General features: G+C 43.4%; 1 protein-coding gene across 5 annotated transcripts in view; it reads right to left on the bottom strand.

Moving 5' to 3' along the window:
• Positions 1-22,157, bottom strand: part of AP2A2 (adaptor related protein complex 2 subunit alpha 2) — a 62,109-nt gene that overhangs the window by 20,488 nt on the left and 19,464 nt on the right. For 3 of the 5 annotated variants that reach the window (XM_083587274.1, XM_083587272.1, XM_083587270.1), the window contains exons 2-9: positions 21,888-21,956; positions 12,674-12,816; positions 10,883-11,076; positions 9,721-9,850; positions 5,827-5,928; positions 3,242-3,350; positions 2,611-2,761; positions 606-774 (exon numbers count right to left, since the gene is read on the bottom strand). In XM_083587274.1, the coding sequence (XP_083443400.1) occupies positions 606-774; positions 2,611-2,761; positions 3,242-3,350; positions 5,827-5,928; positions 9,721-9,850; positions 10,883-11,076; positions 12,674-12,724 (906 nt within the window). In that variant the 5' untranslated portion in view covers positions 12,725-12,816; positions 21,888-21,956. The remainder of the gene's footprint in view (positions 1-605; positions 775-2,610; positions 2,762-3,241; positions 3,351-5,826; positions 5,929-9,720; positions 9,851-10,882; positions 11,077-12,673; positions 12,817-21,887; positions 21,957-22,157) is intronic. The other 2 variants (XM_083587273.1, XM_083587271.1) reach the window with 1 other exon arrangement.

The raw sequence follows: 22,157 nt of genomic DNA, 5'->3' as shown, positions 1-22,157 counted from the left end.
AGTGGGTAGTGGTGAGACCCACCAACTACTGTATTGGGTCTCTTCCCTGTGGGACGGTGGTCCCCTCCCAGGGTTGCTGTACATTAATTTTAGTGGCAAGGGCAAGAGGTTAAAGCCAAGTCCAGCTCTAGCTGCATGGCGATAGTCAGTCATTTGGGAGGAAAACAGAGAAAGAAAATTAAACATCCTTCAGTCGAAACCTCAATCCGTTCTTTCTCTTCAGCTAGGTGCTTTTCTCTGGTATCCTCCTCACCTCCAGCATCCTCAGAGGCATCGTCATTCCTCTCAGTTGCCCTCTGTCCTTCTAACCAACACTCCCTTGTTCAACATGTTAAATCCTAGGACAGTGGCATGTGATTCAGGCTGCAGTTCAAGCACAGGCCCACTGATGGATGTGAAGCCTCTCTTTACCATTCATTATGTTTTAAAGAGCTTCCAATGAAGAGACCACTCCACATCCTTTTTATTGCATGAATAAAACTCTGGAGAACTTGCTGCTCTTGGAATGCAAAGCAGCAAGCCCACACAGATACATGGTTTGGTTCTGCTTTGTTTTTCAAAAATCAACTCCAAATTTCAGGTTAATACACAGATCCAATAGTTACCTTCAGTGCATTGATAACTGTTTCTATGTGCGTTTTCACGGCCTCGTGTGAAAACTCAGAGCTTGCAAGCGTGCACATGCTTTCCAGTGCTAGGTACCGAAGATTAGTTTCCCGGTGCTGCAAGAACTGGCCTAACTGATTACAGGCACGGACAAGCAGGTTTGGCTCACTAGGCAGAAGAGAGTGCGTGGAAAAGGTAAAAAAGAAAAAGAAAAGACAGAATTTGGGTGAGGAAAGTGCATCGAGGAAAACATTAATAAGAGTTAGGTACCAAGAGGTACCTTCACTATAGGAGCTTCAAAACTGCAGCTAATACCTTTTGGAGGGTTAGTAGCAGCACAGCTACATATTGCAGGAAGTAATTAAAATTCTATTTTAGGTAATTAAGATTCTATTTTAAAAGCTGGAAGCTTATCAGGAGCTTTGCAGAGTCTGGGATCCTGCCGTGTCCTGATAACACAATGGTGGCCTCAGGTACAGTTCTTATAATAGAGGGAAGGCATAGTGACCTCTCACACGGCTCCTGAAATGTGTAATTGATGCAACGATGTGGGAGGGGCCAAGAATACTGTGACTGGAAGAGAGCCATCCTGCATCAAGGGATTTCAGCCTTTGGTTGAAGTAGTAACATCAGCCCGTCTCACATCGTATGTTACCTACAGCAGCATAGGAAGCAACCTCTCCCCATTAACAGAGGAATAAAGCCAAACTATACAAGTAACAGTCTGCAAGGGGGAATAGGTTGCATAGTGCATACCATAGATTTTAGCCAATAATATACAACAAATGCTTGTAGCAGATTATAAAACAATGTTCTCAGTTGTGCTTTTCCAGTGATTTACATGCTCTCAAGTGAAGGAGACTAAAATGAAACATAGCTATTATTTTTCTTTTTTCTTTTTTAAAAAGGTGGTTTTTTCATTTTTAAAAAAGGTAATACACAGTGTGGTGCACTGCATGTGGGAAGGAAGGACTGAATTCATCTTCAGATTGTCTGCTGCTTGTCACATCCATTGTACACACCTCCCCCAATGTCTGAACTTATAGCCCAAACATCTGCAGGGAGGGGGCCCATGTACATAGAACTGTATGCACAAAGGCTTTCACGGAATCTGAAACCCTCGACTCCCCTGACATCAGAGGAGTTGTGCAGACATCGAGGGGAGGGGGACACATCCAATGTCAGGGATCAGGCTACTTGGTGTACCCCAACTCCTTATTCCCATGTTGTTCAACACAGGAGCAAAGGCAAGCCCAGTTAGGGCTAAAACAGGAGACTGTGGGAGACTTGTGTGTGGAATCAGGTGCTCGTGCATCCTTAATACGTGGCAGGGCAGAAGGAGGATAGGAGGATAGTACCAAACACTACCTCAGAAAACTTCTCAAGTCAACCTTCACCTCCTTGGCACCCTCCAGATGCTTTGGGCTATAACTCATATTGGCTGGGGTTGATGAGAGTTGTAGGCCAAAACATCTGGAAGGCATCAGGTAAACAAAGGCCAATAAAAGTCATTTTATCCCAGTAGAGCTCCAAAACTGGACAATTTGGATGGAGGATGGGATTACTGGGGGGGTGAAGCCTCTCCGTCCACCCCAATGTGCATGTACTACACAATCCACTGTTAGGAAATGCATGGGACATTGACTGGGTCCTGCCAGTATCCTGTTTAGTTGGGCCAAGCAACTCTCAGCCGTAAGTTTTTAAATGGTCTTAAGGTGAGGAAGGACTTCAATAGTACATTTAGCAAGGTTACAAATTTACAATACATGGGTAATGCTAAAGTCCAGAACAAAAACTACTCCCATAATTGTTTTTCACTCAGGAGCTGCTCAGACATTTGCCAGAACGACCGTGGAAAAAGTACATACTGTACCCTCTTTCAGAGAACAGAAGAATACAAAATTAGTATATACTTTCTCAGAAACCACACATCTAGGACAATAGAACTGATGCTCACATCTCAAACTGTTACTGCCAGCCATGCATTATGAATGCCAAACTTACCTATCATGGTGGATAATTAAACTAATTGCCTCAAATAGCACTGCATTCTTCGCATTTGAATGCTGTACTTTCTTGGATTTTGGAGGTTCTTGAGCTTTGTTAAGAATAGTTTCCAGACACTCGGTGAGACGACCTCTTGCTGAAGGATCTTCTGGGAGAAATAGAACGGTTAGGCAAGATCACCAGGCAATTTTGACAGCCTTTACTATCAAACCATTAAATGCCCATTAGATGGCATTGTTTCTCCAGTTTCAGAAAGCTGCATGTGGCACCAGCATTTTGGTTCTGCAAAGTTAGTTGTTTATCCTTCGATTATTACAGAATCACTGATATGAAAGAGCCAAGTACCGAAAATTAAACCAAAGACCACTAAATGGGTTATTCAGTTATCAAGTTTGATTTGATTATGGTCTTGCCAGAACATTTGCTCATTGTTTCAACATAATTAGATAATTAGATTGAAACCATAGTTAGAAATACTGGGAATATTATGCCTGCAGCAGACTTAGCAGTGGGTTTCATTATTTGAACCTCTCTCTCTCTCTCTTTCTGCAAACGTGCTGTTTTAGTGCAAATGGCTTCTCTCCTGTGTAAGCAAAGTGTGAAAGCAGAGTGATTGCAATTACTTTACCTGGGGGTGGGTAGCACTGCAGCAGCCTTAGAAGCTTCACAGATAACCACGGCGCTGGGACAAAGTAATAGGTATAATCCTGGAGATCAGTCGATGCAGACGTCACAATCTGCAAGACAAGAACTGTTATTTTCCTGTGGCGCTTTGTCCAGCTTAATAGATAATAATAATAAGCCATAGTAAAAAGATGCTGAACCTTAAAAAACGCAAGATAAGGCCCATGAGGGAAAAGACTGAGTAAGGCAATGTGGAAGGCTTGTCAGGGAGCTCAAAGACAAGCAAGCAGCCACTATAGAAGAAACGTAGAGGGGGAAATATTCTAGAGATCGGCAAGATCATGAATATGTTGGAAGAAGATGGAGAGTCATAAGAAAGGCTCTGCGGGATTAGACCAAAGCCCCATCTTGTCTAGCATCCTGTTCTCAACCAGATTCCCATGGGCAGCTTGCAAGTAGAACATGAACATATCACTAGTAGTTGCTAGTTAGTTACATCATAACAACAACTAGTTCACATAATAGTAGAACAAAGGAACAATAGATTGGAATTAGCACACAAGTGCCACAATTCATCATTTGTATAAACTTCAACTTCCTATTTCAATAGCAATTTAACGGGAGTGGGGAGGAACCTGGCAGCACAAGAGAGATTATCAGTGATTGCCAGTCACTTGTCTGAGGACAGACCAACAACTCAAAGCAGGAAGTGAGAGACTGTAGCTGCAAGCTCTCCATTACAGCTCTGTGTGACCATATACGCCCTCAGCCAGCAACCTCAACAAATCTCTGTTGCAGGAGGCTGGGTTGACTCAGGAAGGCTGTTAATTTGTTCTTCTGAATGATGAATGGGCCAGGATGATGGGAGCATTTCCACAAGGGAAGACAACAGGAAATTTGACAGAGGCAGATACAGCTGGGCAGAAGTTCTGGGCGAGGAGGAATTTAGAATGATAACGTTCTTAGACCAGACAACAAGACAGATTTTCCCAAACTCAGCTGTATCAAACCAGTGTACAGTGCTTGAATATGCCTTTTGTACTTTCTGCTGAGGGACAGCAGATTCTCAATTACATCATGCTTTTCAAGGGAAGGGCAGATAAAAGACTGTGCTTGAGATCTGCAGGAGGGGCAGGAAGGATAGAAAAAATCTGGACAGAAAGCTTTAAAATACTCTATGTTAAATTAGGGGAAATGGGGAAAACAACTGATGTCCACACTGAATATCCATGAGATTGTGGTGGGAAGGAAGAGGAAAGGAAAGAAGATAACAGTCTGCAAGAGAAAGTGAGGACTGTTTAGATTAACAATAAGCCATAAGACTATTTTGCATAGCTTGCCGGACAGAACAATCCCCTCTCCTTTCCCGTACGCTGTTCCGGGGTGCCTTGGAACAAGTTTAAATCCAGGGCTGGCCATACCATAAGGCAGAGCAAGGTAGCCACCTCAGCTGGCAGATGTTGGGTGGAGAGTGGAGAGTGGCAGCCAGAAATTAGATGACAACAATGTGTGGGCCATCCATGCATCCCCTAAGCTGTCCTGCTGTTCTCAGATGTGGTGGCGGATGTTGCCCCATTGCTGGCATTCAATGGCCAGTTCCATTTACTTCTGTGTGCAGATTCTGGGATGGAAGGGGGAGTGAGATCATCATCCAGTCCTTCACCTCAGGCAGCAAAAGCTTTGGCTAGCCTGGCTGGGGTTCAAGTTTCCAAAGTAGCAAATCTCTAAGTGTCTACTGTCAAGAATCCATCCTGCATTGATTAGGCAGAATGCCTTGCGGAACAAGAGCTTGCTACTTGCAAACAGGCCTCAGCGAGACCTGGCTCCCTGCAGGAATTAAGTACGATGTGCAGCAGAAAACTGGTCAACTATCATCTTAAGAACTACTGCAATGGCAGCAGCCCTATCTTTGGCTACTGGCATCACAACCAGCAGCAACTCCTTCAAGTGTACAGTTGAGCAGGCATTATTGCTCAACACAACCTGCGACAAAGCTACAGGTATATATGCTGGGAAATATCTCTGTACTTATCTGGCCTTTGAAACTTCAGTTAGCTTTCCTTTTTAATAGATTACCGTTGCAGATAATGTCATTGAGACTGTTCAGTAGTGCACCAATGAATGGAGTTGCCAAACTATATTACACAAAAAAAACTGACTACAAGGCCTTGATCACAGATAGCATCATTTTCTTCCTGCTCCGGTAGCTACTGAAGTGGAACCCTGGTCTTCCAAACTTCTTGCAATTAAGGAGTGGCTTTGCCTGCAAAGCCTCAAAATATTATTTACAATTTAATTTCAGCTATACCTATACAGGCGTGTTTATCTGCCATCTCCTGCACAGCTAAGAATTTTTTTTAAAGTGATTGGATCAGCCCAACACAATCACTGTGCATGAGATATTGCACAGCAAATTACATCTCTTTGCCTTCAGCTACTCTGCCTGTCAAACTATCAGAACGGCTCTCATACCAACTGCACTTCAGCTTCCCATGAGGCTAAACCAGATGGTTAATCTAATCAGCCAGCTTAATTTAGTTTTAGCCTAGTTTCATTCCAGCACTTGCGTCTAAACAATAAATTGCTTACCCTGCTGAGTCTGGAGACAGCCAGAGACACGGAGGTTTTAAATTCATCTGGATTCTTTTGTGCCAGAGTGGTGATCAAACTTGTAGCAGCAGTAACCACACCCTGGAGAAAAACAGGATTACAGCTCCCTGAAATCCGTTCCAATTACTAAGCACATGCATTGTATACCAAGAGCACCATTAAGTTTCATTTATTATGCCACACATACTTTACACCACAGGGCTGTACTTTTTAACCAAAAGAGTGCAAATATCCAAGATGGTATAGCCTCCCCCACACCCCAAAATACCCCAGTTTTATTGCCATCCTCCCAGTTTCACTCCCATCGTACTTGCTCCATGAGCCCAGAAGGCACTGCTGGAGGGAGTGCAAGCACCTCTATCAAAAAGAGAAATGTGTTGCTCTTCAATAAAGATAGTTAAGGTGGCAAACTGTGAGAGGATGGGCCCATTTCCCAGAGCCAAAGTCCCCAACATCAAGCCTATCCACAGGTCTCTCAGTTTCCGGGGATATTATTAGAGCCAAATTGCCTATTAAGCTGGATGCGCAGGATCTCCCACAGTTTGTTCTTTTCCAAGCACCAATAATGCCACAGGGGAACTAGATCACGAGATCAGAGCTAGTCTTTGTACCGTATGGCAAAAAAAAAAAAAGGCTTTCCCCCTACAGAAAAAGTAGAAGCTTGGAGTAGGATTTAGACCAGAATGGGAGAAGTTACCTTCCCCCAGCCTGCCATCATGTCATGATCTCAATCTAATTTCCCCCAAAGCTGCAAAGAGAGAAAGAAAAAGAAAAGAAAGAAAAGAAAGCTGTGGGAGACGCTGTTCATAGACTGTCCACATCATGCCTTGTTTGGCCCTTAGGCATCTACTGGCAGCATAAAAGTTTTTACTCTTCTGCTTCAAAAATGATTCAATCCTTTATTTGGCTCAAAACGGACGAACTGTATTAATGTATTTAGATGTTTTATTAATGTAATTTATATAAAAAACTGGGATATGACTTCTGACAAGTATATTGTGTTTTTATTAGGATGGCCTAATCCATTTTTCCCCCCAGTCACCTGGCTACTCTTACCCAGCTATCCCTTATTTCCATTTTAGGATTTACGTGGTATGGTATGGTTAGGACTTCCCTCTTCCCTGCACATCTTGTTTCTGTAAACCAGGGGTTGCCCACCAATTAAAAGTCCATGGGCACATTTGCATTTGGGGGTGCCTTGGACACCATCTCTTCTGGTCACTTCTCCCCCTTCCTTTGGATTAGCCCCCACTGCCCCCAACAGGAAAGGAAAGAAAGTGCATGCACACACACAATTTGATCTCGGAGGAGAATTCATCAGAACCTTGAAAAGTTCATAGAACTGGAAAATGGAAGTGGGAAAGTGTGTCATTCTTCCAGCTTCCTCCTTCAGCTCTAGGTACTTAACCAAGGGAGAAAAAGGAGACCGCCTTCACCACCAAGGCAGAAGTGAGAAGGTGCTCAGAAGCTTCACAGGCACCAGGGAAAAGACCTCAAAGGGGTCACTGCACCCAATAGCGCCATATTGACAACCCATACTGTATACTATTTATTAGGCTTGGGTGATATTGCAGGAGGGGGCAGGGAGAAAGATACTCTGAAATGACCAATTAATTTTTAAAAAATATACATATTGATTCATGCAACAGTTCTCTGGATTATATCGTTTTCTATTTTTCCAGGAAAATTGTTTTTTAAAAGCAGATGTGTATCTTCCGTAGCCTGCAATAATGGGCTAAAATAAGACAAACTACAATCTCAGGATCCCAATGTCCTCTTACAAAAGGCTATGCATGCCCTGCCACCTTCTGTAACTGGCCTGTACATGACCTTGCCCTATATTGGGGTAATGCATTCAAATATTAACTAAATCCACTGCAGACTTTAAAAAAACAAACAAACAAACCACCATCAAGAGAGAAAGAAAATAACTCATTCCCTTTTGCAAAGATACAATGCAAACAATTAGGAAAGACCCTTCCTTGGTCAGCTGCTGGTCTGGCACACAGAAAACTGTATTTTGATTTGTGCTGAAATCCCCGATCAGTCCCTAGATTGTGTGACTAGTGATAAGTCACCCTCGTACCAAGAGTAAAACTAGCTGGTTGTTTACTTCACAAGATCTTGGACAAGTGAGTTTGCAAAGCACTCTGTACATTAGGAGCTCTGTATAAAATGACAATTTCTCCTCAAAGACAAAAGGAAAGCAGTTATGGCACAGATGCAACTTATCCGTGGACTGTAACCTGCATGCATATTACCAGAAACATCACTGAACACACTGCAGTGTCTTTTCAAAAGCTTGTTCGTTTTACTAGGCAGGATCCTGAATACCTTAAGGATCATTCCTTTCATTCCTTTGCCACATGGAATCTGGCACATGAGTTTGTGGCAGACCTGGACAGGAATGGGCGGCAAGCCTGGCCAGTATATGACACTGCCTGAAGCCTCTTCAGCAAACTGCTGTGCCACTTCCTGCCTTTTCCCAGGCGATAACAGGGATGAAGTATGCTCATCTGAGCCTGGCTGAGTTCAGAAGGCCAGGCATAATCCTTTCAATCCCTGAACTTCTTTCTGCAAGTGCTCAAAATCCAAGCTTTCAGGAAAGGAAGTCCTGCAGCATTTTTTTCCTAATCCCATTGCAAGCTCATGGCGCTGCTTCCCTCCTTTAGTTTACTTGTGCGCAGGAAAAACACAATGGGAGGACTTCCTACGTCATACAGTACAGTGGTACCTCAGGTTAAGTACTTAATTCGTTCCGGAGGTCCATTCTTAACCTGAAACTGTTCTTAACCTGAAGCACCACTTTAGCTAATGGGGCCTCCTGCTGTCACCGCGCCGCCGGAGCACAATTTCTGTTCTTATCCTGAAGCAAAGTTCTTAACCTGAAGCACTATTTCTGGGTTAGCGGAGTCTGTAACCTGAAGCGTATGTAACCTGAAGCGTATGTAACCTGAGGTACCATTGTACTAAAATTATTGTTCCAGAATGATTCCCATTGTTCCAGAATGACCCCTTCTCTCGCCATTCCTCTGTGCACTGTTTCAGGGGCTCTTCCACACACCCCCAAGCCAATCTGGAGGGGGCATATGGGGTAAGGTTACCAGATTTTTTTCAATGAATCCGGGGACACTTTTCAACTTCAATGGATTTTGTACGAGACTGATTTGTAAATCCGGGGACTGTCCCCAAGAAACGGGGACGTCTGGTAACCTTAATATGGGGGAGCAGAGCAGGGGAAAGTCCTATTGCATAAGCAGAAGTCTTTATACAGGGCCTCTGCTGACAGGACACATTAATTGAGCCTTGACCACGGTGTGGACAAAGCCAGGTAACCAGCGAGGCTTGAACTCCCTGCATCCACATCTTCTAATCTCACACCACAGGTATATTTTCATGTCTCCATAAGAAGTAATGGTTCCACTACTTCCTATGGGGAAGGAAATGGATGCTTCCAGAGTGAAAAGAGGAGAGGGGGCTGAAAGCCAGTCCCCATGTTACCCACAAGGACTAGCTTCTGGGCCCTCCCCCAATATGAGTCTGATGGTTCCTTTGAGACCAAGAAAAAAGAGCTCCCCAGATAGGCCCTCATACTATCTCAACACAACTTATTCAAGTTTGGATTTTTAAAAAGAAGAATTTGGCAAATTCTGAGTTATTGAGAAGAGAACTTTTGAAAGCTCACTCATCTCTAGTCTGGAAGCAACTTGACCCCAAAGCATTAGTGTAGCACATCTCACCGTTAGGAGTTGACCAATGGCAAACTTGCCAAATATTTGCTTCCATGGTTCTACATAATTAAATTCTGAATCCATACAATCAAATATTCACACTTTCAAGAGAAAAAGATCTAGTCTAGTCAAGTGATCTTACCAGATGTTGGTCGTTGAGAAGGTGCACAACTCTGGAGGTCCAGTCTCCCATAGGAACCAGGTCAGGAGAAGTCCTGTATAATCTTAGCAAGCACAGGGCTGCACTCTGCTTCACACTGTCCATGGTGTCTCTGCAACAGAAAACCAAAGCTGGTCAAGGGGTTCTCAAACACCCAAAATTCTTCAGCGGCAGCTCCTAGAAGACAGCAAGGCTGGACCATTTCCCTATATACAAGCTCATACCCATCCACATTCAAAGTTGCACACACTGCAAGCAGTAACATGAGCACCAAAAATACATGGGAGTACTGCCATCGTGTCGGCTCCAAAAAAAGGCCACAGATGCAACAAAGTAAACATAATTTTCCAGTTCATGAAACTGGCATACTGTTTCTGTCAGCAGGAACATTTGTATATGTAGGAAACATGGCTAGGCCACTGATTGTGGGAATGTGTTCTTTAACCTATGAGGCTGCATATGTTTATACCACATGAGTCTAATGAATGAGATGCCATATGTAACATATTTTTGCAGTACAACAGATTATTAAGAATCTATATTTTCCAAGGTTAGGTTTCGTATTGCAGGCTTTGTATTGTATGAATCTAATCTCTGTAGATAACTACATTTTGGCTCCATCACGCCAAAGAAACATTCATTTGGAAGCATCTGGGTTAAGAAAATACCCCACAACACTTGAAAGGTATATATATAAATGGATGCGATGCCAGCACTTAAGCAAGCACTCTCACTTTTCAAAAGGGCTGGTCGTCCGTGAGGGCTGCAGTTGTTTAGCCATACAGTTGTTTAAATTTTTATCCACAGAAGAATTCTCAGCCATCATACCATTTTATAAAACAAATTAATATAAAAAGTTGGTTAACACAGATGCACATTTTAAATCCACGTGACACCGAAAGCAGTGAGCCTATTAGCAATAAAGCAATACCACACAAAGGCAGGGGGGCCAAGCCAAAAGAGCTTTCAGGAACAAATGAGTCTTCTCTCGTTCCAGAGTGGAATAGGATCTCCTATGGATTTCCTTTAGGAGGCTGTTACTCCACATTCAGTCAGCAAACGTTTAGATACTTGGCTGCATCCCGAGAATCAGTTTAATTGCCTTCTTTCTGTCAAGCCCCTGAAATTCCCATGGAGCACCTACCCAGCTACAAGTATTTTTGGAATTTCTCCAGCAAATGCTTCCGCCATCTCTCTGCTGCCCACATTGGCGATGCAGTGCAGAGCGAGTCCCATGAAAGTGGGGTTGCGGCTGGCCAAGTCGTTCTTGATTGCGTTATTGATCAGGCGGATCAGCTCGCTGTTTGAATTCACAAGCACGGAGATGAACAGATAGCCCTGGAATTAAGAGAAGAATTAGTAGTGGGCAGCCGGGGCATTGCTTAGTAGGCAACATTGCTTTATAACAAATGGCTCCTGTGCCATTTATGAGGTAGGTCAGGGTTGGCCTAGGCTGCATTCAGCCTTGGCCAACCCTCTGGGGACTGCATGCCAGGGGTTGGGGTGGCCCACCATGCTCTTGCATATACACCTACAGGGCATGCACACGTACAGGGTCACAGCCCCTGATACTGAATGAGGAGGGAATGCTCTCTCTCTCCCCTCTCGGTAAAATGATCGGCTGACCATGGAAACCTGGGATAAGAGAATCTGCATCCTCAACAGGGCTCTAGGGTGGAGAGAGATGCTTAAACCACTCCACCCACCCCAGCACCAGATATGCTTCCCCGCTCCTATTTTTGCTGCTACCACCAAAAAAAATGGGTTTTTAGAATGCAGGGGCAGATGAATTTGCTTTGGGAGAAGGATCAAGACCCTGCACTTGGTGCTGGCCACTCCTGATTGTGAATTATTCAGGCTTCTCAAGAATAATGGTTTAAGGACCCCACCTAAAAGCCAAACATGTCACAATGCGGCCAGTTTTCACTCCAAGTACGTACACATAAAAGCCAAATGTAGATTAATTCGACAGGTGGGGATCCTGCTTAGATGTATGCATATCAAAACACAGCATTTAAAAGTCATACTAGATGAGATCCAGACATTTCTGGAAAGAGGAAAATTTATGTCTGCAGGGGGATTTCTCTGTAGTGTACATCTCTAGTGCATAACTAGAGAAATAAGGAAGCCTAGCTGGTTTATTCATCGCTTACAGTTCACCTTAATCAGCCTCTGCTTGATTTTTTTTTTAAGAGGGGAAAGGGAGATGGGCCCATAGCATGCATCTCTCTTTCAAACAAGATGCTTATAGGACAATCTGGCTGCAACTCTGAAACAGCCATATATATTTTTAACCATGTACTATACTGTATTAGAAATATTTTCTCTTACGTTTGAATACCAAGAGATTCCTATTTTCTAATTTAATAAAAGAAATGATTAATGTTGTCTATTATCCCAATCCATAATAATAATAATAATAATAATAATAATAATAATAATAATAATAATTTATTTATACCCCACCTCTGGTTTTATACATTTTGCATCAGCGTCTGCTTGAAAGTTCTGCTGTGCTACACCTGTTACAGATACTTTGCTGATGCACCCCTACATTTGCCTAGATGCCAAATGTGAAATACATTTCAAGCACTGACAGCTGCCATTTGTGTCCCTTGTGTGCCTGCTGACTGTAATGCATCCTTGAATTCTGACAATGCCTCTTACTTGCCTAGATGGAGGGCAGAGAGGAGAGTACAGACGTACAGAGACTAGCCCACTGCACAAAGGTGTAAGTCACATTAGTAGGTCTACCCACTGTTGCCTCTGGCCCTGCTCAACACCAGCATGTGGCCTTCAGAAGGTTGCCCAGAAGGAAACATGGCCCTCAGGGTGAAAAATGTCCCCACCCTTGAGCCCCAATATTATATGGGAAGTGGGTAGTATATATATATATATATATCTCAATGCTATGCATGAATGGGACATGACTTACTATTTGCTTCTCTGTGTATTTGTTCGAACTCAGGAGATTCACAGCCTCCATGTGGCCAAAATCAATATCATGCCCCAGGAGGAAGATGAAAAGCAGCTTGCAGACGTACTTTTTCTTACTGTAGCCATCAAGGGCTTTATCACCTAGTGAGCAATTAAAGACAAAATAAAAAGCCGTAAGCAAAAAATGCTGTATGCCAATGCCTGAAGCTTACTGCATTTTCCATGCCAACTGGCAGAGGTGCCCTAGGGTCTCAGATACGAGTCTCTCTCAGTCTCTGGCTTCTCCAGGTAGAGCTGAACCTGTGACCTTCTAACATACCAAACATGTGCTCTGCCCCTGAGGTACAGTCCCTCTCCCACTTTTCAAAAGTGATTATCCATTCAAGGTTTCCCATCCTCAGAAAAGTGCACCCGAACAATCTATTACAGTGCCACCTTTACTCATGCCATGCATTAACACATCTCTTCAAATGTAACAGTAAAAGTATCAAACATGGTGCTGGATCAGCCAGAAGTAGAAATCAGGAATCTTTGGGGTGACTATTTCTGCATGTCACCCTGAGCCCCATGGAGATGTCATCACCACACGTTTAAGCTAGGTACTGCAGCACTGTGGAAAAGGAGTATGCAAGCTGAACCGACACCTAAATCAGATGATTAGGCAACAACAGCTGCTGGTGTCTTGTACTCAACTGGCTATGTTTAACAGATCTAGGGGGGTTTGTGGTTGTCTGCTTAATAGGAAGCACCCAGCGGACTAGACCGGAAAATGCATGTGTGAATCCACCTTCAAAACGGGGGGGGGGGGGGGGGAGCAGCATGTCCCATTAGGCAACCTGTGAAACACAAGAGCTAAGGATACGGGCAGCAACAATGCCAGACATCAGCCATGTAGCTCTCCTTACCTTGGGAATATAGCTTCAGATACAGTGCAAATTTCTAACAAGCAAAACTGTTACGCAAGAACAGGGTCAGAAATTCAGCTGTGGAGAAATGGGGACACGTTTGCCTCTCGGCAATTTTTCTTCTTCACGAAGAGACATACAAGAGATTGTTGGCTGCATGTACAGAGCATCCTTCTGGTTACATAGCTAATATAATTGGTGAAGTAGTACAGACATGTCAGGGGATGCCTTATGTCCAGGATATCTTTGCTTAGTCTAAATATATATATATCCCCCACCCCCACATAGGCAAGTTCAACTGCCTCAGTCTCTAGACTACAGCACAGCTACTACTTTCGAGTCAAGAAATTAAACAGGGTGAAATTGCCTCTACTAATGCAAAATAACACATTTTTTAAAAGATAGGCATTAGTGGTCCTTGTTTTGGCATCATGCTTGTACAGTAAAAAGGCAAACCACGTACAAAGAAAATCTCACGACACATATCCATGCTTTGGATTAAAGCACATTTTCCTCCAGAACCTCCAGAATTATGAGTTTTGTGACTCAACACAGTGAGTTTCAGAACTGGACGTGAGAGAAAGATAAAGTGGCTAGATAGAGGCAATGTTTCCGGTTGCTTTAAAATCAGTACAAGAGAAACAGGAAGAAAGAGAATGAAAGTCAGCATTTGTCAGACACAATGACTGGGTCAAAGGAGACTTCCTTTTCTTGGAAAGGCTTTTGTTGAACTAGCAATGCTTTTTACTCAACCAATGCATGACAGAAGTTTATGGATCCAATTTCTCCAAATCTGATGTATTCTGAAGCGTAGCCACTTGCAGAAACATACACGTAACAAGTAGTGTTGTGTTTGTTCAACAGGGGAATATGTCATCTCTCTCTCTCTCTCTCTCTCTATATATATATATATGTGTAATTGAGGATCTTAGGTGAGCACTTTGCTTGACCTTTTATGAGACTTAAAACTGACAAGAAAGCTGTCAGCGAAGGCATGCATATTATAAATTGTAAACATGATGAAACTTAACCAAACCTATAAAGAAAATTAAGGTTATCTTGTATTTGGACATAGTGCAGAATAAGACCATAACAGGTTAAGACATACCAGTAGTTTACTTTAATATACAATATATAAAGAGGAAGTTGTTCAGTGTGTGATGATGCTTAGCCAATTTGCCTCCATCACATGGAGAGCTACTGCTGCATTGTTGATGGGTATAAACAAGCATACTCGTGTTGGCTGAGAGACTTAAGACTGTCAGGGGTTCAATTATCTCCAGGAATATCTCCTCCGCTGTGAAATGGTACCTCTCAGTTTGAAACTACCAGTTAGGCTCCACAGAAAACACCACCTTACACATTGCCCAGGCTGGCCACCATGAAGTAGAAGGACTTTTCTGATGCAGTTTTGGAATGCCTTCCAGCTGGAAACCAGTGTGGCTCTGTCACCCTCCTACTATTTAATATGTTTATTTATTAAATTTATTTCCTGCCCCTCCTCCAGGGCAGCAGTGGCAAATTAATACCTCACTCTTTTTTCTGTGCCTTTGGAAGTTGTTGACTTTCCATCCCCTGTTCTGATGCTCAAATATTTACTTACTAGTTTTGTTTCTACGGATTACTTATTATATAGAACATGCATTTTGGAAATGCCAAAAGACAAGTTCTGTATCCAAGTCTTCTGTTTAGCATTGTGTATTGAACTAGACTAGGCAGGCGCATGAGAGTCACATACTAATGTCACAAAAATTGTTTTCAGATTTCCAAGTCCTGTTCCCAAAAGGTAAAGGACCCCTGACAGTTAAGTCCAGTCGCAGACAACTCTAGGGTTGCGGCACTTATCTCGCTTTACCGGCCAAGGGAGGCGGTGTTTGTCCTCAGACAGTTTCTTCAGGTCATGTGGCCAGCATGACTAAGCCGCTTCTGGCGCAACGGAACACTGAAACCACAGCAGCGCACGGAAACGGCGTTTACCTTCCCGACGGAGTGGTACCTATTTATCTACTTGCACTTTTTGGCGTGCTTTTGAACTGCTAGGTTGGCAGGGACCGAGCAACAGGAGCTCACCCTGTCATGGGGATTCGAACCGCCGACCTTCTGATCAGCAAGCCCAAGAGGCACAGTGGTTTACACCACAGCACCACCCATGTCCCTGTTCCCAAGCAGGATGTATAAACTAGCATTTCTCATCCACTTAATGAGTTTGCTTTTAGGGATCACAGAAAGGCCTTTTCACTGACCCACTAGCAGACATCCACAAAGCCAGGGGTTTTCAACCAGTGTGCCGAGGCACCCTGGGGGTGCCATAGGCAACACTGGACTCTGACCGTAGTTCATTTCCTCCCTCCTCTGATGCCCTCTCACATCTCTGTCCCTTTCGGGCCACTAAGCCTGGGGGCATCCTCTTCCCAGGCCCGAAGGGGGGGGAAGGCAACTCACTTGGGTGGGGGGTGGCTCAGAGACAAGGGACAGTGGCAACGGCTGCCCAGAGGACTCCCAAGAAGGGGAGAGAGGAGAGGAGGCTGGGGGAATACTACACAAGTGAGGGTGTTCGAAAAGGGGTGAGGGGCTGCCAGCTCTGCAGGCAAGGGGTGACATAACTGGGCTCCTGAGGCTTGGAATGCATTTGCCCAGAGGGGAGCCACAGAACAAAGGTAGTTGGTCAAGGGAGCTGTGGACTCAAAAAGGTTGAAAACCTCTGCCTGACTAAGCCAAGCTGGCCTTGTTCTTTACTGACACTGAATAAATTTAGAACTTTTCAGTGCTCCTCCTTTGAGCAGTGTCAGAAGAAAGAAGCAAAAGGCTCTACGATGGGAGGTAAAGTGAAGCCTTGAGACATATTCTACATTTAGGGCTAGCCACCTAGTCATGAAACAATGACTCTCCTCCCCCCCCCAAAAAACCCCAATATCCCTCCCCCATGATGAATTTGATCATTACAGTAACTTTCTCAGGCTCTCAGAATTCAGGGCAGACCGACAGAAATTTGTATTCAAGGCAAAGGAGGTGGAAGGGGAGAGACGCATCTTCAGCTGTTGAGAAACTACTACAGATGGAGATGCAATGTTTAGCCTATGCAAATATGGCTTTTAAAAACCCAAACAAACATTTGAGAATCAAAATACTGAATGACCTGACCACCACAAAACACTTCTGCTCTTAAGTTTTAAATAACTGTCTGGTGCTCAGTAATACCTTTTAGAACAGCTTTTTAAAGTTGTACATGAATTCATTTCAAACCAGCATTGTTCATGCATGTTAATGCGTGTGAGACAGCTTCTAGAGCAGCAAACCCCCTGGAAGCCAACTACATGCTACATGGAGCAGCATGTAACCTCCCTCCATTGTGTGTATTTTAACATGAAGAGCCACTGTAGGATGCTGCTACAGAAAGAAGGTGATTAGCCAGGTATTTGCTCCTAGCCCTAGCAGGAAAAGGACACGGGGTGGGGAGGGGAGAGGAACCGACTGAGTGGGTGGGGAAATAGCCTGAGAGGAAATGGTTAAGAAGCCTTAGCTCTGTTTGCCGCCTTCTCCTGATTTTATACACATATGTGACACTCTAAGGCTGCATACACAGCATATTCTCTCCCCTACGCCTCAAAGGATCCTGAAAACTATGGTTTAAGGGTGATGGGAATTATAGCTCTGTGATGGAAAAACTACAGTTCTCAGGATTCTTTAGAGGAAAAATGTGTTTCAGGTGTATGGTATGCACTTCAGCCTAGCTTTTTCCTGAATGGGACGCAGTAATGGTGTTGTAAGCTAAGAAGGGGATATGCACTGCCATGCACAGCTATTGTAGACCACTTCAGATATTAGGCACATACCTTTAAAAAAACCCTGTAAACAGTGTTGATGTGACAAGCAAGGGTTTGCGCGCACCTGTAGCAGTCAGAAAACTGGGTGTGGCCCTAGGCCAACTCCAACCTCTCTCACCACCAAAGGAACACAAGTGAATAGCAGAGAACCTGCACAAACGACGCTGACACAAAACCCCACATATATTAAGTATAATAGAAATATCGCCACCTGACCCCACCCATCTTCCCCCCCCCCTCTTCCTAATGTCTCAACAAATAAAACTGATCTGTAAAAAAATGTTACTTGGGGGAAAAAGAGACAGAGACAGAGAGAGAGAGAGAGATTGCATATACTTTTGTAAACCAAGAAAATCTTTAATAAAAATACATTAAAAAAGAAAAAGAAAACTGGGTGTGGCAGCGATAAAGTCCTGTGAAACAGCCCCTTGGTCAGACTACAAAGTCAGTAAGTCTGGGAAGTGGCCGCTGTATTTTCCAAGTCTTAGATTTGTTGTTTACTCACTATTGCTTTAAGGGCATAATTAACATTTTAAAACCAAATACATACAGGCAACATCTGTGTTTGCATGGCTGAAGTTGCTATATCTAATCCTTCACTTTAGGCAACTCGAGCCCAGTCTTTTGGAACTGTTTAATAAAGCTATTTGCAGCAGTACAGGGCATAGTTTTCAAAGACCTTGTGGTGTCTTGAGTGATCTGCACCAACACAAGGCAAATCACTGATACAAATATACCCAACATCCAGATGATTACAGACACTCTAGCGCAGTGGTGGCCAAACTTGGCCCTCCAGCTGTTTTGGGACTACAGTTCCCATCATCCCTGACCACTGGTCCTGTTAGCTAGGGATGGTGGTAGTTGTAGTCCAAAAACAGCTGGAGGGCCAAGTTTGGCCACCACTGCTCTAGTGGGACCAAAGTGTCCCATAAACAAGTACTGAAATGATTAAAATGTTCATTCATGCTGTTTGCCATATCCTGTATTAAATGAACACTACTCTCTGTTTTAGAGTATTATGTCAAGTATTACGTCAGCACTTAGGTTTAACTGTCTTAGCAGAAACTGGGAAATGAAATAATGAATTTACACGAGTTTTGAAAGCATTAAAATGTCTGAAACAGACATCACACTATATAATGGTTGAGCATGACATCTGAACATGGTGCTTAATTGAGGCTTTTACAAATAATGGTTTAGTGTGATGAGCGAGCCTGGGGCTCACCGGATCCCCCTGCAGTATGGCTGCCCAGAGGATTTTGGAAGTTTTCACTTCTGATTTCCATTAACCACTGTTTATCATGTCATCCGAACCTAAGTCATGGCTTGTTTAAAAGCATGCCAGCATTATAACTCATTGTTTGAAGCCAGTTTGTTTTAAACAAGCCAAAGTGAGTCTGCTCAGATGACCTAACTTGCTCTGGTTAAGAAGCGAACTTTGCTTCTGATCTCTACTCCTTGAAGTCTGGTGTCCTAACCAATTTGACAAGTTATCGAAAAGGTCTCTGCTGTCAGCTGATCTCATAATAATAATAATAATAATAATAATAATAATAATAATAATAATAAATTTTATTTATATCCCGCCCTCCCCAGCCGAAGCCGGGCTCAGGGCGGCTAACAACACTAAAACAGTGCAACATTATAAAAACATTATAAAAATTAATTAAAATACAAATTGATGGCAACCATAAACTAAAGTTTTGTAAAGATTGCCAAAGGAGGCAGTCAGGCTACGCCCTGACCAAAGGCCTGGTGGAACAGCTCTGTCTTGCAGGCCCTGCGGAAAGATGTCAAGTCCTGCAGGGCCCTTGTCTCTTGCGACAGAGCGTTCCACCAGGTTGGAGCCGCAGCCGAAAAAGCTCTGGCTCTAGTTGAGGCCAGCCTAACCTCTCTGTGGCCTGGGACCTTCAAGATGTTTTTACTTGAAGACCGTAAGTTCCTTTGTGGGGCATATCAGGAGAGGCGGTCCCGTAGGTACGAGGGTCCTAGGCCGTATAGGGCTTTGAAGGTTAAAACCAGCACCTTAAACCTGATCCTGTACTCCACCGGAAGCCAGTGCAGCTGGTATAGCACCGGATGAATGTGATCTCGCAGCGAAGACCCCGTAAGGAGTCTCGCTGCGGCATTCTGCACCCGCTGGAGTTTCTGGGTCAGTCTCAAGGGCAGCCCCACGTAGAGCGAGTTACAATAATCCAGTCTGGAGGTGACCGTCGCGTGGATCACAGTGGCTAGGTCAGGGCGAGAGAGGTAAGGAGCCAACTGCTTAGCTTGGTGGAGATGAAAAAATGCCGCCTTTGTTATAGCTGCAATCTGCGCCTCCATGGAGAGGGAGGTATCGAAGATTACACCCAAACTCTTAACGGGCGGTGCTGGCACTAATTGCACCCCCGCAAGAGATGGGAGTTGCCCCCTCAATCTCATATCGTCCCGTCCCAGCCAGAGGACCTCTGTCTTCGAAGGATTTAACTTCAACCGGCTCCCACGTAACCATAAGGCAAGAATCTAGTCCAGAGACATCCAATGCAATGCCCTCCAGATGTTGTTGGATTCCAACTCCCATCAGCCAGAGCTGGCATGCTCAGATGTCAGAGATGATGGGAGTTAAGCCCACAACATACAGAGGGAACCACATTAGCTGCACTTGATCGGGGTCATAATTCTTGAAATATTTTATGAAGCGGCACTGTTGAGCAGTGCTGACTCCCTTAGAATGTTTACTTACCCAGGACTTGTCTCTCGACATGTAAGACCTCATCTGCTTATGTGTACAGGGAGTTAGGATGACATATTCTAACAAGCTAGCTCTACGTAAACAATGTAAATGACATGATGGAAGAAAGCCAATTAGCCACTAGAAGTGGAAGCAGATTTCCAATATACATTTAATTTGGATGCTGCATATGAATCCCAAAGGACACAGGTTTCCGGTAGTACTGATCAGTACAGCTGTCCATAATTATCCCCAGGTGCACTAGAGTGTATGAGGGTTTTTGCATTCAGCAGGCACGTCTTTCTGTCCATAAAAGACAGCTCTAAAGGTTGTGGCCAAAACAGCATGTTCAGATCAGACCCTCTATATTGGAGCATGGTGGCAAAAAAATTGTAACGCCAATGTTCTACCAATATAAGGCAGATACCCAAGATTTCAAATACTGGCAGACATCTTTGTTCAGCCCAGGCTGCCAGGAAATGGCTTGTTCACTTCTAATGGAGCAGAGATCAGCATTCTTTTATAAGAAGGGCAACACCTAATCCAGCAGATAGTAGCATCTGCACCAGGAGACAAACCATTATCGTCTTTTCCAAGCAGTGTTTTTAGGAAATGTTTTCTTATCACAGGACAGTGAAGACACTGCACCACATGGCCTATCTTCTACAAAAACACACACAGCAAGCCTGGGTTGTATTACTGCTGTGTCATTTATTACACTGGAGTTTGTTTTTAATAATTGGCACTGCTGGTTTTTTAAGGCTTCATTGTGAGCCACTTTGGACAGCGTTTAGCTGCAGAAGCAGGTAAAAGTATGCAATTAAAAAGAAGTGCAAAATACACCTCCAAACTTACTGAAATAAAATAGTGGGTTGAATTGGACAGTGTTCAAAAAGCCAGAAGACATTTCTAGAAATCACTATGGATAGAAATCAATGGACCACGGAACACAGAATATGCTGCAACAACCAGCAGTTAAATAGAAAGAAATACATATTTAACTTTTTTTTGGCTTTATGATGAGATCTGAAGGTTTTGCTTATTGGGCAGAAAAGTAACACAGGAGTGTTTAACTGGAGGCAAGTTGAGCTCTCAGCAGGAAGTAAGTAATAATCAACTACTTTGGGATTACAAAACAGTTTACCGTATTTAGCTCACAAGCCAGAGAGCTTCTGACTATTGAGAATCATTACTCTGAACCTTTCTATTCAAGCCCCATAGTAACTGAGGCAAGAGATATCTGCAGGGCCTGCACAGACGTCCAGTAACACAAGCCTATGGAGCATTCATCTGACATCTCCATGTAAACTGTTAGGAAAGCTTTTTACACTTTAAAGCTAGAGATATAAAAAAGAATTCCTGTATATTTTAGTTGCCCTAAACTTGCTTGTTTACTTATTTACAAGGTTGTAGTCAACTGCTCAGCACATGGATAACAGCATGCTCTTCAGTAATAAAGCCACAGTTCTGTTTTGAATCCAGTAAGACAATTCCGTGCCTTTATCTTGAACAATATTCATAGTTCGGCAACCACCAGAAACTATCTGAACCACATTTCCTGGTCAAAAATCTGTTTGATCAGAGGTGGTAGAAGGATAGAAGACTAGATTACCCTTATGATCCCTTCCAACTTGATAATTCTATATGTCTATGAGTTTGCGAGTCTGGACCCTTGTTCTTCATTTGTTTGTGCTCTTGTATCACTTTATTCATGAAAATAAATTCTTGTTTTGAACAGATAGCACTGCAACAATGTACCAGTTAACTTACCTTTAAACTTTGACCGAATGTTTGCCAATTCTTTGTTTATTCTTTTTATCTCAGCTTCTTTGCTTTTACCTGAAAATACATAGAAAGAACCCAGTTCAGAGTATAGTATTTTTAAAAACAGCTTCCTTTTGTGCCTACAATACTACATACATGACTCATTGAAAGACTCATAAATGAAAAGATATTCTGCTGAACAACAAGCATGGAAAGCCCTTTTTGGGGATATAAGTAAGGGAATCCTTTTTTATGTTAGTTCTTGACCAAAGTGAC

The sequence above is a fragment of the Podarcis filfolensis genome (assembly GCF_964270895.1).
Source record: "Podarcis filfolensis genome assembly, chromosome: 1".
Lineage (NCBI taxonomy): Eukaryota > Metazoa > Chordata > Lepidosauria > Squamata > Lacertidae > Podarcis > Podarcis filfolensis.
Note: the sequence above shows the minus strand (reverse complement) of the source record. Positions and strands in the feature narration are given on the sequence as shown.